Below are 15,329 nucleotides of genomic sequence, written 5' to 3'. Positions count from 1 at the left end.
ACCACCGGGGATACACACCCGCCGATTCACACTGCCTCACACCACCGGGAGACACACACCCGCCGATTCACACCACCTCACACCACCAGGAGACACACAACCGCCGATTCACACCGCCTCACACCACTGGGAGACACACCCGGTGATTCACACCGCCTCACACCACCGGGGACACACACTCGCCGATTCACACCTCCTCACACCACAGGGACACACACCCGGTGATTCACACCGCCTCACACCACCGGGGACACACACCCGGTGATTCACACCACCTCACACCACCGGGAGACACACCCGGTGATTCACACCGCCTCACACCACCGGGGAGACACACCCGGTGATTCACACCACCTCACACCGCTGGGAGACACACCCGGTGATTCACATCGCCTCACACCGCTGGGAGACACACCCGGTGATTCACATCGCCTCACACCACCGGGAGACACAGCCGGTGATTCACACTGCCTCACACCACCGGGGCGACACATCCAGTAATTGACACCACCTCATACCACCGGGCAGGCACACCCAGTGATTCACACCGCCTCACACCACCAGGTAGACACATCCAGTAATTCACACCACCTCACACCACCGGGAGACACACCCAGTGATTCACACCACCTCACACCACTGGGAAGACACACCCAGTGGTTCACACCGCCTCACACCACCGGGAGACACACCCGGTGATTCACACCATCTCACACCACCGGGGAGACACACCCGGTGATTCACACTGCCTCACACCACCGGGGCACACACTCACCGATTAACACCACCTCACAGCACCGGGACACACACCTGCCGATTCACACCGCCTCACACCACCGGGAGACACACCCGGTGATTCACACCACCACACACCACCGGGACACCCACCCACCGATTCACACCACCTCACACCACCGGGAGACACACACCTGCCGATTCACACCGCCTCACACCACCGGGAGACACACCCGCCGATTCATAACACCTCACACCACCGGGACACACACCTGCCGATTCACACCAACTCACACCACCGGGACACACACCTGCCGATTCACACCACCTCACACCACCGGGACACACACCCGCCGATTCACACCGCTTCACACCACCGGGACACACACCCGCTGATTCACACCAACTCACACCACCGGGAGACACACACCTGACGATTCACACCACCTCACACCACCGGGACACACACCTGCCGATTCACACCGCCTCACACCACCGGGACACACACCCGCCGATTCACACCGCTTCACACCACCGGGGACACACACCCGCCGATTCACACTGCCTCACACCACCGGGAGACACACACCCGCCGATTCACACCTCCTCACACCACCGGGACACACACCCGCTGATTAACACCACCTCACACCACCAGGGACACACACCCGCCGATTCACACAGCCTCACACCACCGGGAGACACACCCGGTGATTCACACCGCCTCACACCACCGGGGACACACCCGCCGATTCACACTGCCTCACACCACCAGGAGTCACACCCGGTGATTCACACCGCCTCACACCACCGGGAGACACACACCCGCCGATTCACACCGCCTCACACCACCGGGAGACACACACCCGCCGATTCACACCGCCTCACACCACCGGGAGACACACCCGGTGATTCACACCGCCTCACACCACCGGGGACCCACACCCGCCGATTCACACCGCCTCACACCACCGGGGATACACACCCGCCGATTCACACCGCCTCACACCACCGGGGACGCACCCGCCGATTCACACCGCCTCACACCACCGGGTACACACACCCGGCGATTCACACCGCCTCACACCACCAGGAGACACACCCGGTGATTCACACCGCCTCACACCACCGGGAGACACACACCCGGTGATTCACACTGCCTCACACCAGCGGGAGACACACCCGGTGATTCACACCGCCTCACACCACCAGGAGACACACACCCGCCGATTCACACCGCCTCACACCACCACGAGACACACCCGGTGATTCACACCGCCTCACACCACCGGGGACATACCCACAGATTCACACCGCCTCACACCACAAGGGCAGTCACAGGACACGGCGCCCGATTATCTCACCTCGCACACACTCACATACACACACTAACACACGGACACACACACATACTCATACACACTTACATACACATACTGACATACACACACACACACTCACACACACACTCATACACACTTACATACACACACTCACACACACCTACACACACACACGCTCACTCATATACACACACTGACACACTGACACTGACACACACACACTTACACACACACTCACACACACCCACACTCACACACACTTACACACACACACACTTACACACATACACACTTATGCACACACTCACTCAAACAGACACTCATACACACACTTACACACACTCACTCACACACTCACTCAAACACACAGACGCACACACTCACACACACAAACTCACACATACTCACACACACACGCTCACTCACATGCACACACACTCACAAGACATACACACACACTTACACAGGCCCTCACACACATACACACACACTCACACAGTTACACACGCACTTACAGATAAATGTGCCAGTGCCGGGATGGGGCAGGGCTGGGGTGGCACAGGTTTGGGAACAGGAGGGGCAAAGTGGGAGAGGGGCAGGGTCGGGGAGGAGTAAGATGGGGGAGGGGCAGGGTTGGGGAGGAGTAAGGATGGGGGAGGGGCAGGGTCGAGGAGGAGTAAGGATGGGGGAGGGGGAGAGTTGGGGAGGAGTAAGGTTGGGGGAGGAGCAGGGGCAGGTGTGAGGTAGGGATAGGAGGGGAAGAGACAGGGACAGTGGAGGGGCAGGGAAGGGACGAGGGAAGGCGACAGGATGAGGGACGGGGAACAGGAGGGGGAGGGGCAGGGACGGGGTGAGGGGCGGACCCAGGGACAGGGTAAGGGACAGGGAACAGGAGGGCGGGGGCAGGGACCGGGCGAGGGGTGGACCCGGGGACAGGGTAAGGGACGGGGAACAGGAGCAGAAGGGGCAGGGACGGGGCGAGGGGCAGACCTGGGGACAGGGTAAGGGACGGGCAATAGGTGAGGGATGGGCAGGGATGGGAGGGGTGGGGCACTCACCAGAATGGTGGTTACGATCAGCGTTTTGTTGATTAGCGTCTCAGAGACATTGATGTCCAGGAACGTGGCGTCCATGGTCAGCCCTCGACTCGAGTGCCAGCTCCCGATCTGAGCAGAGATTAACAGTCAACAAAACACCCGGGCCTCCAACATTACTTTCCCTGAAAGCCTCTCTGTGTGGGGTGAAGTCCCTGACTAGCAGGCCACAGGGTTCATCTCCGGCCTGGTGTGTATGGGGAGAGAGTGAGCACCTTCAGGGGAGGAGAGAGAGAGTCAGCACCTTCAGGGGAGGGGGGAGAGAGTCAGCACCTTCAGGGGTGGGGAGAGAGTCAGCACCTTCAGGGGAGGGGGGAGAGTCAGCACCTTCAGGGGAGGGGGGAAAGTCCGCACCTTCAGGGGAGGGGGGAGAGTCCGCACTTTCAGGGGGGGGGAAAGAGAGTCCGCACCTACAGGGGAGGGGGGAGAGAGTCAGCACCTTCAGGGGAGGGGAGAGAGTCAGCACCTTCAGGGGAGGGGAGAGAGTCAGCACCTTCAGGGGAGGGGGGAGAGAGTCAGCACCTTCAGGGGAGGGGGGAGAGAGTCAGCACCTTCAGGGGAGGGGGGAGAGTCAACACCTTCAGGGGAGGGGGGAGAGAGTCAGCACCTTCAGGGGAGGGGGGAGAGAGTCAGCACCTTCAGGGGAGGGGGGAAGAGAGTCAGCACCTTCAGTGGAGGGGGGAGAGAGTCAGCACCTTCAGGGGAGGGGGGAGAGAGTCAGCACCTTCAGGGGAGGGGGAGAGAGTCAGCACCTTCAGGGGAGGGGGGGAGAGAGTCAGCACCTTCAGGGGAGGGGGGAGAGAGTCAGCACCTTCAGGGGAGGGGGGAGAGAGTCAGCGCCATCAGGGGAGGGGGGAGAGAGTCAGCACCTTCAGGGGAGGGGGGAGAGAGTCAGCACCTTCAGGGGAGGGGGGAGAGAGTCAGCACCTTCAGGGGAGGGGGGAGAGAGTCAGCCCCTTCAGGGGAGGGGGGAGAGAGTCAGCGCCATCAGGGGAGGGGGGAGAGAGTCAGCACCTTCAGGGGAGGGGGGAGAGAGTCAGCACCTTCAGGGGAGGGGGGAGAGAGTCAGCGCCATCAGGGGAGGGGGGAGAGAGTCAGCACCTTCAGGGGAGGGGGGAGAGAGTCAGCCCCTTCAGGGGAGGGGGGAGAGAGTCAGCACCTTCAGGGGAGGGGGAAGAGAGTCAGCACCTTCAGGGGAGGGGGGAGAGAGTCAGCACCTTCAGGGGAGGGGTGAGAGAGTCAGCACCTTCAGGGGAGGGGGGAGAGAGTCAGCACCTTCAGGGGAGGGGGGGAGAGAGTCAGCACCTTCAGGGGAGGGGGGGAGAGAGTCAGCACCTTCAGGGGAGGGGTGAGAGAGTCAGCACCTTCAGGGGGAGGGGGGGGAGAGAGTCAGCACCTTCAGGGGAGGGGTGAGAGAGTCAGCACCTTCAGGGGAGGGAGAATAATGAAACGCACTGAGTGAATCCGCTCCCCCCCAGGCGCAGGAAATACAACCCCCCCCCCCCGACCCCAGGACCACAAACTCACCCCCTCCCCCTCTGCCACCCCCACACCCAGGTCTTACCTGCTTGTGACCGTACTTCCCTTGCTCGAGGATCTTCAGTGTGTAATTCATCCGCTGGCCTTTACTGTTAAACTCCACATGACCCGTGAGACCTTCATACTCCACCTGGCATAGCGAGAGAGAGACAGTGAGGGAGAGTGAGAGAGACAGAGAGAGACAGAGAGACAGACAGAGAGAGAGTGAGAGAGACAGAGAGAGACAGAGAGAGGCAGAAAGACAGAGAGAGACAGAGACAGAGAGAGGCAGAGAGACAGAGAGAGACAGAGAGAGAGAGTGAGAGAGAGAGAGAGAGAGAGACAGAGAGAGAGGCAGAGAGACAGAGAGAGACAGAGAGAGTGAGAGAGACAGAGAGAGAGAGGCAGAGAGACAGAGAAACAGAGAGAGACAGAGAGAGAGAGTGAGAGAGACAGAGAGAGACAGACAGAGAGAGAGTGAGTGAGACAGAGAGACAGAGAGAGACAGAGAGACAGAGAGAGAGTGAGAGAGAGACAGAGACAGAGACAGAGAGAAGCAGAAAGACAGAGAGAAAGACAGAGAAAGCGCGAGAAACAGAGAGACAGAGAGAGAGAGACAGAGAGAGAGAGAAAGAGAGAGAGACAGAGAGAGAGAGAGATAGAGAGAGAGGGACAGACAGAGAGAGGGAAAGGAACAGAGAGAGCGAGAGTCAGAGACAGAGAGAGACAGGGAGAGACAGAGAAAGAGAGACAGAGAGAGAGACAGAGAGAGAGAGACAGAGAGACCGAGAGCGACAGAGTGAGAGAGACAGAGAGGGAGAGAGTCAGGGAGAGAGAGAGAGAGACGGAGAGTGAGAGAGTCAGGGATAGAGAGAGAGAGACGGAGAGTGAGAGAGACAGAGGGAGAGAGGCAGAGAGAGAGAGCGAGAGAGAGAGAGATGGAGAGCGAGAGAGACAGGGAGAGAGAGCAAGAGACAGAGAGCGAGAGAGACAGGGAGAGAGAGAAGGGAGAGAGAGAGATAGACGGAGAGCGAGAGAGACAAGGAGAGAGAGCAAAGGGAGAGAGAGGGAGAGACAGAGAGCGAGAGACAGCAATAAATATGGAAATAAAAAGACAAAGTGAGGATGAGTGTTTGGGAGAGTCAGAGAAAGAACGCACAGTCGCCGTGAGGTACCTGCTCCCCAGTGCTGGCAGACCTCAGTGTTCTCCAGTTCCTTTAGAATACAAGGGGATAGAAGTTATACTGCAGCTATACAAAGCCCTGGTTAGACCACACCTGGAGCACTGTGAGCAGTTCTGGGCACCACACCTTAGGAAGGATATATTGGCCTTGGAGGGAGTGCAGCGTAGGTTTACCAGAATGATACCCCGACTCCAAGGGTTAAGTTACGAGGAGCCATTACACAAATTAGGATTGTATTCCCTAGAATTTAGAAGGTTCAGGGATGATCTGATCGAAGATTTCAAGATATTAAGGGGAACAGAGAGGGTAGATAGAGAGAAACTATTTCCGCTGGTTGGGGATTCTAGGACTAGGGGGCAGAGTCTAAAATTTAGAGCCAGACCTTTCAGGAGTGAAATTAGGAAACACTCCTACACACAAAGGGTGGTAGAAGTTTGGAACTCTTCCGCAAACGGCAATTGGTGCTAGTGTTGGGGTCGCTAGAAATCAACAGGCTCTGAGACTTCTTTTGCAGAAAAGGCAAAACGCGTGTTACTTTATTCACTCTCCATGAGGACTGAGGGTCTCAGCCTCGTTGCAGGGCTATGACATCATCACGTTACCGACGCATGACGTCATCACGCTACCGACGCTCTTAAAGGGACCCTGCCCCGATAACCCAACCAAGTACGTACATATAACAACATTGGCTATACATAGTGAATTGTGTTATTGTCCCAATGTGGTCTCCGCCACATACGCCCCCCCAGAATTCACTAGCACTGGCAATGTCAGTCGTTGGGGGGGCCGGATCACACAGTTGGAACGGCTCCTCAATTCCGCGGCGGGGACCGGGGGGTTCATCGGAGGGATCTCGGGCGCTCAGTGGTGGACTGAGGGTGCAGAAACCGGAGGTCGGCCCCGCCTTGGGGGCTGTGCCAACTCAACGGGTCGGTCCAGATCCAGGTGGGCCGGCTTAAGACGGTCCACGGAAATGCAGTCCGGCTTACCACTGACATCCACTACGAAGGTCTTGTCCCCGGTTTCCAGGACGCGGAATGGTCCATCGTAGGGTGGCTGAAGAGGTCCCCGGTGGGCGTTGTGGCGGACGAAAACGTACTCCACCGCACGAAGGTCGAGCGGAACGTGGGACTGCGGGAGGCCGTGCTGCGACGTGGGCACCAGCGCGAAAACCTTAGCGTTGTCCAGAAGGTCGGACTGCTGACGGGCTGCGGATCAAGGTTCCGTTGCGTTGGGGACGAAATCCCCGGGAACCCGCAGCGGCTGTCCGTAGACGAGCTCAGCGGACGAGGACTGGAGGTCCTCCTTGGGGGCGGGCCTGAGTCCCAGCATGACCCACGGGAGTCTGTCGATCCAACTGTCGTCCTGGAGGCTGGCCCGGAGCGCAGCCTTCATGCAGCGATGAAACCGTTCACACAGTCCGTTAGCCTGAGGGTGGTATGCTGTGGTGCAGTGGAGTCTCAACCCGAGGCCTCGGGCGACAACGTTCCAGAGCTCCAATGTGAACTGGAGCCCCGGGTCAGAGGAAATGTCAGATGGGGCGCCGAACCGGGTGACCCAAGTGCTGATGAACGCCCGAGCCACATCGGCGGATGTCGTTGAAGACAGCGGGATGGCTTCCGGCCATCGGGTGGTTCTGTCGACCATTGTGAGGAGGTGGGTGAACTCGCGGGAGGGCGGCAGGGGCCCCACCAGGTCCACGTTAACATGGTCGAACCGCCTCTCGGGCACCGCGAAATGACGATGTACTTTCGAGCGTTGGCATACCACGCAGGTGCTGGCCCAGTCGCGAACGTCTTTCCTGAGCCCGTGCCAGACGAACTTAGCCGCCACCAGCTTCTGTGACGGCTTCCTGCCCGGGTGGGAAAGATTATGGACGGCGTCGAAAACCTGCCGTCTCCACCCGTCGGGCGCGACGGGACATGGCTGCCCAACGGAGACGTCGCACAGGAGCGTGGTGCCGGCATCGTCGAACGCGACATCCGCTAGTTGAAGGCCCGTGACCGCCATCCTGTAGGCCTGGACGTCCGGGTCGGAGGCCTGGTCGGCCGCCATGCGGGTGTAGTCGATGCCGAGGTGTATGGCGCTGGCGACGGCTCGGGAGAGACAGTCGGCGACGGGGTTGTCTTTCCTTGCCACATGCTGGATGTCCGTTGTAAACTCTGAGATGAAGGCCAATTGGCGTTGCTGACAGGCCGACCACGGCTCGGAAGCTTTGGCCATGGTGAAGGTCAACGGTTTGTGGTCCACGAACGCTGTGAGCGGGCAAGTCTCCAGTAGGAAACGGAAGTGTCGGACGGCGAGGTAGAGGCCGAGAAGCTCGCGATTGAAGGTGCTGTACTTCCGCCCGTTGGGGCGGAGCTGCCGACTGAAGAAGGCGAGCGGCTGCCAGGTGTCGTTGACCCACTGTTCGTGGACGGCGCCGACCGCATAGTCCGAGGCGTCGGTGGTGAGAGTGATCGGCGCATCAGGTAACGGATGCGCCAGCATGGTCGCGTTAGCCAGGGCCCTTTTTGTGTCCGTGAAAGAATTGGCCATCTCCTCGGACCAGTCGACGGCGAGCTTGTCGGGCTTGCCTTTGAGGGCCTCGTAAAGGGGCCGCATAAGCTGCGCTGTTCGGGGGACGGAGCGATGGTAAAAGTTCACCGTGCCCAAAAACTCCTGCAGGGCCTTCATGCTGAGGGGTCACGGGAAGTCCATCACGGCCTCCACTTTCGACGGCAGTGGCACCGCCCCGCCCTTCGTGATGCGGTGCACGAGAAAGTCGATCGAGGACAGCCCGAACTGGCACTTGGCCGGGTTGACGATTAGGCCGTGCTGGCTGAGGCGTCGGAAGAGAGTCCGAAGGTGCGACACATGCTCCGTCCTGGAGGCGCTGGCGATGAGGATGTCGTCCAGGTAGACGAACAGGAATGTCAGGTCCCGTAACACGGTGTCCATTAGGCGTTGAAACGCCTGGGCGGTGTTTTTGAGGCCGAATGGCATGCGGAGGAATTCGAACAGCCCGAACGGGGTGATCATCGCGGTTTTCGGGACGTCCTGCGGCCGGACAGGGACCTGGTGGTAACCCCGGACGTGGTCCACTTTCGAGAATACCACTTTCCCGGCCAGGCGGGCGGAAAAGTCCTGGATGTGTGGGATCGGGTAGCGGTCGGGGGTCGTAGCGTTGTTGAGGCGCCGGTAATCGCCGCACGGGCGCCACCCGCCGCCTGGTTTCGGAGCGATGTGGAGGGGCGAGGCCCACGGACTGTTCGACCGGCGGATGATGCCGAGGCGCTCCATGGTGTCGAACTCAGCTTTAGCGATGGCGAGTTTCCCCGGGTCGAGGCGCCGAGGGCGGGCGTAGACGGGCGGACTGGTGGTCGAGATGTGGTGTTCTACCCCGTGTTTGGTGGCGGCGGACGAGAACGTGGGCTTCGTGAGGTCCGGGAACTCGGCGAGGGGGCGGGAAAACTCGTCGGAGGTCGAGAGTGCGCTGGACAACTTCGTCATGCTGGACCCACTGAGGGAACACGGGAGCGAGCTGAAAGTCTCAGCATTGATGAGACGTTGGTTCTTGATGTCCACCAAAAGGCCATTGGCACAGAGGAAGTCAGCGCCGAGAAGGGGGGTGGACACTTTTGCCGTGACAAAGTCTCAGGTGAACCGCTGCCCGCCAAAACAAAGCGCCACGCTCCGTTTCCCGAAGGTGCGGATGGAACTGCCATTGGCGGCTTCGAGAACGGGGCTGTGGTTCCCCCCTTGCATGTCTATGGTTGACGCGGGCAGGACGCTCACCTGGGCACCCGTGTCGCAAAGAAAATGACGCCCAGAGTCGGTGTCCGTAATAAATAACAAACTGCCTGAACGGCCGACAGCCATAGCAGCCGACGAGTGGTCTTTCGTTTGTTTCGATGCGGGAAAACTGCACGGGGGCCGGCACTTCCTGGCTTTGGGGCCGAACTGCGCGTGGTAGAAGCAGAGGCTTGGCGGGCCGTTGGGCTGTATCGGTGGGGGCGGGGCTCCACGTGGCCGCGCAGTACTGTTGCCCGGCGGAGAAAAATTTGTCGGCCTCCTTGGCCAGGTCGCGGAAATCGGTACTGGAAGAGTTGGCTAAAGCCGACCGCACCTGACCTGGCAGCTGTTGGAGGAACAGTTCCTTGAAGAGGAAGCACGGCGTGTGTGTGCCCAGGAGGGCCAGCATGTGGTCCATCAGCTCCGAGGGCTTGGAGTCACCAAGCCCGGGTAGAGAGAGAAGCCGGCGTGCGCGTTCGACTTCGGTGAGTCCAAAAGTTTCTAAGAGGTGCTTTTTCAGCGTTTCGAATTTGTTGAGCTCCAGCGGGTTCTCGAGCAGGCTCACGACTCTGGCTGTGGTGGAGCTGCTGAGAGCAGAGATGACGTAGTAGTACCTCGTGTCGTCCATGGTGATGTCCCAGAGTGCAAATTGAGCCTCGGCCTGGGCAAACCAAGCGGCAGCCTGTCGTTCCCAAAACTCGGGTAATTTGATGGAAATGGCGTTCGTCGCCATTTCGGATGAGGTCTTTGGAATCATCCAAAAGAACAGCGGGGTCACCAGTGTTGGGGTCGCTAGAAACCAACAGGCTCTGAGACTTATGTTGCAGCAAAGGCAAAACGCGTGTTACTTTATTCACTCTCCATGAGGACTGAGGGTCTCAGCCTCGTTGCAGGGCTATGACGTCATCACGCTACCGACGCATGACGACATCACGCTACCGACGCTCTTAAAGGGACCCTGCCCCGATAACCCAACCAAGTACGTACATATAACAACATTGGCTATACATAGTGAATTGTGTTTAGGTACATATAACATTGGCTGTACATTGTGAATTGTGTTATTGTCCCTATGTGGTCTCCGCCACACTAGATCAATTGTTCATTTTAAATCAGAGATTGATTTTTGTTAACCAAAGGTATTAAGGGATATGGGCCAAAGGCGGGTATATGGAGTTAGGTCGCAGATCAGCCATAATCTCATTGAATGGCGGCACAGGCTCGAGGGGCTGAATGGCACACCATTAGTATCAATCACCAGTGGGATCGATCACCAGGGGCACTGCTCACCAGGGGCTCCCCTTACCAGGGGCACTGCTCACCAGGGGCACTGCTCACCAGTGGCATCGATCACCAGGGGCACCGCTCAACAGGGGCTTGCTCACCAGTGGCACCGCTCACCAGCGGCATCGATCACCAGGGGCACTGCTCACCAGGGGCACTGCTCACCATGGGCACCGCTCACCAGGGGCACCCCTCACCAGGGGCACTGCTCACCAGTGGCACTGCTCACCAGGGGCACTGCTCACCAGGGGCAGTGATCACCAGGGGCACCCCTTACCAGGGGCACTGCTCACCAGGGGTACTGCTCACCAGAGGCATCGCTCACCAGGGGCACTGCTCACCAGGGGCACTGCTCACCATGGGCACCGCTCACCAGGGGCACCCCTCACCAGGGGCACTGCTCACCAGGGGCACTGCTCACCAGGGGCACCCCTTACCAGGGGCACTGCTCACCAGAGGCATCGATCACCAGGGGCACTGCTCACCAGGGGCACTGCTCACCATGGGCACCGCTCACCAGGGGCACTGCTCACCAGGGGCACTGCTCACCAGGGGCACTGCTCACCAGGGGCACCGCTCACCAGGGACACTGCTCACCAGGGGCACTGCTCACCAGGGGCACTGCTCACCAGGGGTGCTGCTCACCAGAGGCATCAATCACCAGGGGCACTGCTCACCAGGGGCACCCCTTACCAGGGGCACCGCTCACCAGGGGCACTGCTCACCAGGGGCACTGCTCACCAGGGGCACCCCTTACCAGGGGCACTGCTCACCAGGGGCACTGCTCACCAGGGGTGCTGCTCACCAGAGGCATCAATCACCAGGGGCACTGCTCACCAGAGGCACCCCTTACCAAGGCACTGCTCACCAGGGGCACTGCTCACTAGAGGCACTGCTCACCAGGGGCACTACTCACCAGGGGCACTGCTCACCAGGGGCACCCCTTACCAGGGGCACTGCTCACCAGGGGCATCGATCACCAGGGGCACTGCTCACCAGGGGCACCCCTTACCAGGGCACTGCTCACCAGGGGCACCCCTTACCAGCGGCACTGCTGACCAGAGGCACCACTCACCAGGGGCATCGCTCACCAGGGGCACTGCTCACCAGGGGCATCGATCACCAGGGGCACTGCTGACCAGGGGCACCACTCACCAGGGGCATCGCTCACCAGGGGCATTGCTCACCAGGGGCACTGCTCACCAGGGGCACTGCTCACAAGTGAGTGATGCTGATATTCCGTCCAGTGCGTTCACTGATGTTGCTCATCAGTCACTAGTGTGGGGCGCTGCATGTGTGCCAATCTCCTCGTGCACGATGTTTGACCCTGTGCGTACAGTCAGTCACGGTTGCGGGCACTGCCCTTACTCACCGTGCGCAGGTAATTCATCAGGCTGGTTCCGTGCTGCCAGATTTGGGAGGTCGTACATGACAGGGGCCTCAGACCAATCTCCTGGCTGCGGTTCAGCTCCCGAACCGCGTTCACCACAACGTGGACCGCATCAAACATCAGCGCAGAGGGAAGCTGCAATCAGAGGCACGGACTGTAACATAAGGGTAAGGACTGAGGGAACACTGCAACACAGAGTGAGAGAGAGAGACAGAGAGGGAGACAGAGCGAGACAGAGAGAGAGAGAGAGACAGAGAGAGACAGAGAGACAGAGAGAGAGACAGAGAGACAGAGAGAGAGACAAAGAGAGAGAGACAGAGAGACAGAGACAGAGAGAGACAGAAAGAGAGAGACAGAGAGACAGAGAAAGAGAGAGACAGAGACAGAGAGAGACATATTGTCTGTACATATTGTCTGTACCCAACGAGGGTCAAAATTGTTTGACACCTACAGAATGTTGGAAACCTGTACTTTTTGTTATGTAAGCTTTGGCAATATGGTTCCCTGTAAACTTTCATACCAATAAAGCATTTGAATTGAAAAAAAAAAGAGAGAGACAGAGAGAGAGACAGAGAAAGAGAGAGACACAGAGAGAGAGAGACAGAGAAAGAAAGAGAGAGGGGGAGTCAGAGACAGAGAGACAGAGACAGACAGAGACAGAGAGAGAAACATAAGATGTACCTTGTCATGCCAATAAAGCAATTTGAATTGAATTGAATTGAATAGACAGAGAAAGAGAGAGAGACAGAGAGAGACAGAAAGAGAGAGAGAGAGAGACAGAGAAAGAAAGAGAGAGAAAGAGGCAGAGAAAGAGAGAGACAGAGAAAGAGAGAGAGACACAGAGAGAGAGAGAGACAGAGAGACAGAGAGGGAGAGAGAGAGAGAGAGAGACAGAGAGGGAGAGAGAGAGAGAGAGACAAAGAGAGAGACAGAGAAAGAGAGAGAAAGATAGAGACAGACAGAGAGACAGAGAGAGAGACAGACAGAGAGAGAGAGAGAGACAGAGAGACAGAGAGGGAGAGATAGAGAGAGAGAGACAGAGAGAGAGGGAGAGAGAGACAGAGAGACAGAGAGGGAGAGATAGAGAGAGAGAGACAGAGAGACAGAGAGGGAGAGAGAGAGAGAGACAAAGAGAGAGAGAGACAGAGAGGGAGGGAGAGATAGAGAGAGAGAGACAGAGAGAGAGGGAGAGAGAGACAGAGAGACAGAGAGGGAGAGATAGAGAGGGAGAGACAGAGAGACAGAGAGGGAGAGAGAGAGAGAGACAAAGAGAGAGAGAGACAGAGAGAGAGACAGAGAGATAGCGTGAGGCAGGGGGACAGGCAGAGATAGACAGGGAAAGAGAGAGACATAGAATCATAGAATTGTACAGCACAGAAGGTGATTCAGCTCATTGTGCCTGTGCCGGCTGATTGAAAGAGATTTGCAATTAGTCCCGCTCTTTCCCCAGAGCCCTGTAATTTTCTCCCCTTCAAGTATTTATCCAATTCCCTTTTCAAAGTTATTATTGAATCTGCTTCCACCGCCCGTCTGGGCAGCACATTCCAGATCACAACAACCCGCTGTGTTAAAACATGTTTCTCATGTCGCCTCTGGTTCTTTTGCCAATTATCTTAAATCGGTGTCCTCTGGTTAGCGACCCTCCTGCCACTGGGAACAGTCCCTCCTTATTTACTCGATCAAAACCTGCATGATTTTGAACACCTCCGTTAAATCTCCCCTTAACCTTCTTTGCTCTATGGAGAATAACCCCAGCTTCTCCAGTCTCTCCACATAACTGAAGTCCCTCATTCCTGGTAGCAATCTGGTCAATCTCCACTGTATGGTCTCCAAGGCTTTGACATTCTTGCTAAAGTGTGACGCCCGGAATTGGCCACAATATTCCGGCTGAGGCCTAACCAGTGTTTCATAAAGATTTAGCATAACTTCCTTGCTTTTAGAACATAGAAACATAGAAGATAGGAGCAGGAGTCGGCCATTCGGTCCTTCGAGCCTGCTCCGCCATTCACTATGATCATGGCTGAGCCTCTATCTCAATACCATACTCCTGCTCTCTCCCCAGGCCCCTTGATGCCTTTTGCGTCTAGAAATCTATCTATCTCCTTCTTAAATATATTCAGTGGCTTGCCCTCCACAGTCTTCTGTGGTAGAGAATTCCACAAGTTCACCACCCTCTGAGTGAAGAAATTTCTCCTCATCTCAGTCCTAAATGTCCTACCCCGTATCCTGAGACTGTGACCCCTCGTTCTAGACCCCCCAGCGAGAGGAAACATCCTCCCTGCATCCAGTCTGTCTAGCCCTGTCAGAATTTTATACATTTCAACGAGATCCCCTCTCATTCTTCTAAACTCTAGTGAATACAGGCCTAGTCAACCCAATCTCTCCTCATACGACAGTCCTGCCATCCCAGGAATCAGTCTGGTGAACCTTCGCTGCAAGTATATCTTTTCTTAGGTAAGGGGACCAAAAACTGCACACAGTGCTCCAGGTGTGGTCTCACCAAGGCCCTGTATAACTGTAGTAAGACATCCTTGCTCCTGTACTCAAATCCTCAATTTTGTACTCTATTCCTCGATAAATAAAGCCAAGGATCCCGTATGCTTTTTTAACAGCCTTCTCAACTTGTCCTGCCAGCTTCAATGATTTGTGAACATACAGCCCCAGGTTTCTCTGACCCTCACTCACTGACCCTCCGTCAGCGACCCTCCCCACTGACCGAAACTCACACCCTGACCCTCGCACTCTGGCCCTCCCTCACTCACTGACCCTCAGTCAGCAACCCTCCCCACTGACCGAAACTCACACCCTGACCCTCGCACTCTGGCCCTCCCTCACTCACTGACCCACCGTCTGCGACACCCCCCACTCAACGACCCTCACACCCTGACCCTCGCACGCTGATCCTCCCTCACTCACTGACCCTCAGTCAGCGACCCTCCCCACTCACTGACCCTCACACCCTGACCCTCGCACTCTGACCCTCTCTCACTCACTGACCCTCTGTCAG

The 15,329-nt window shown here is 57.5% G+C and overlaps 1 protein-coding gene across 1 annotated transcript in view; it reads right to left on the bottom strand.

Annotated features, from left to right (window-relative positions):
• The window catches only part of grik5 (glutamate receptor, ionotropic, kainate 5), a 158,134-nt gene that overhangs the window by 82,371 nt on the left and 60,434 nt on the right, over positions 1–15,329 (bottom strand). The window contains exons 6-8 of the mRNA XM_086002407.1: positions 12,305–12,457; positions 4,737–4,841; positions 3,137–3,244 (exon numbers count right to left, since the gene is read on the bottom strand). Coding sequence (XP_085858533.1) covers positions 3,137–3,244; positions 4,737–4,841; positions 12,305–12,457 — 366 coding nt within the window. The remainder of the gene's footprint in view (positions 1–3,136; positions 3,245–4,736; positions 4,842–12,304; positions 12,458–15,329) is intronic.

Source organism: Somniosus microcephalus, chromosome 12, assembly GCF_052327205.1.
Source record: "Somniosus microcephalus isolate GS21.2 chromosome 12, FLI_Smic_1.0, whole genome shotgun sequence".
Lineage (NCBI taxonomy): Eukaryota > Metazoa > Chordata > Chondrichthyes > Squaliformes > Somniosidae > Somniosus > Somniosus microcephalus.
The sequence above is the reverse complement of the archived record's forward strand: the minus strand, read 5'-3'. Positions and strand labels throughout refer to the sequence as shown.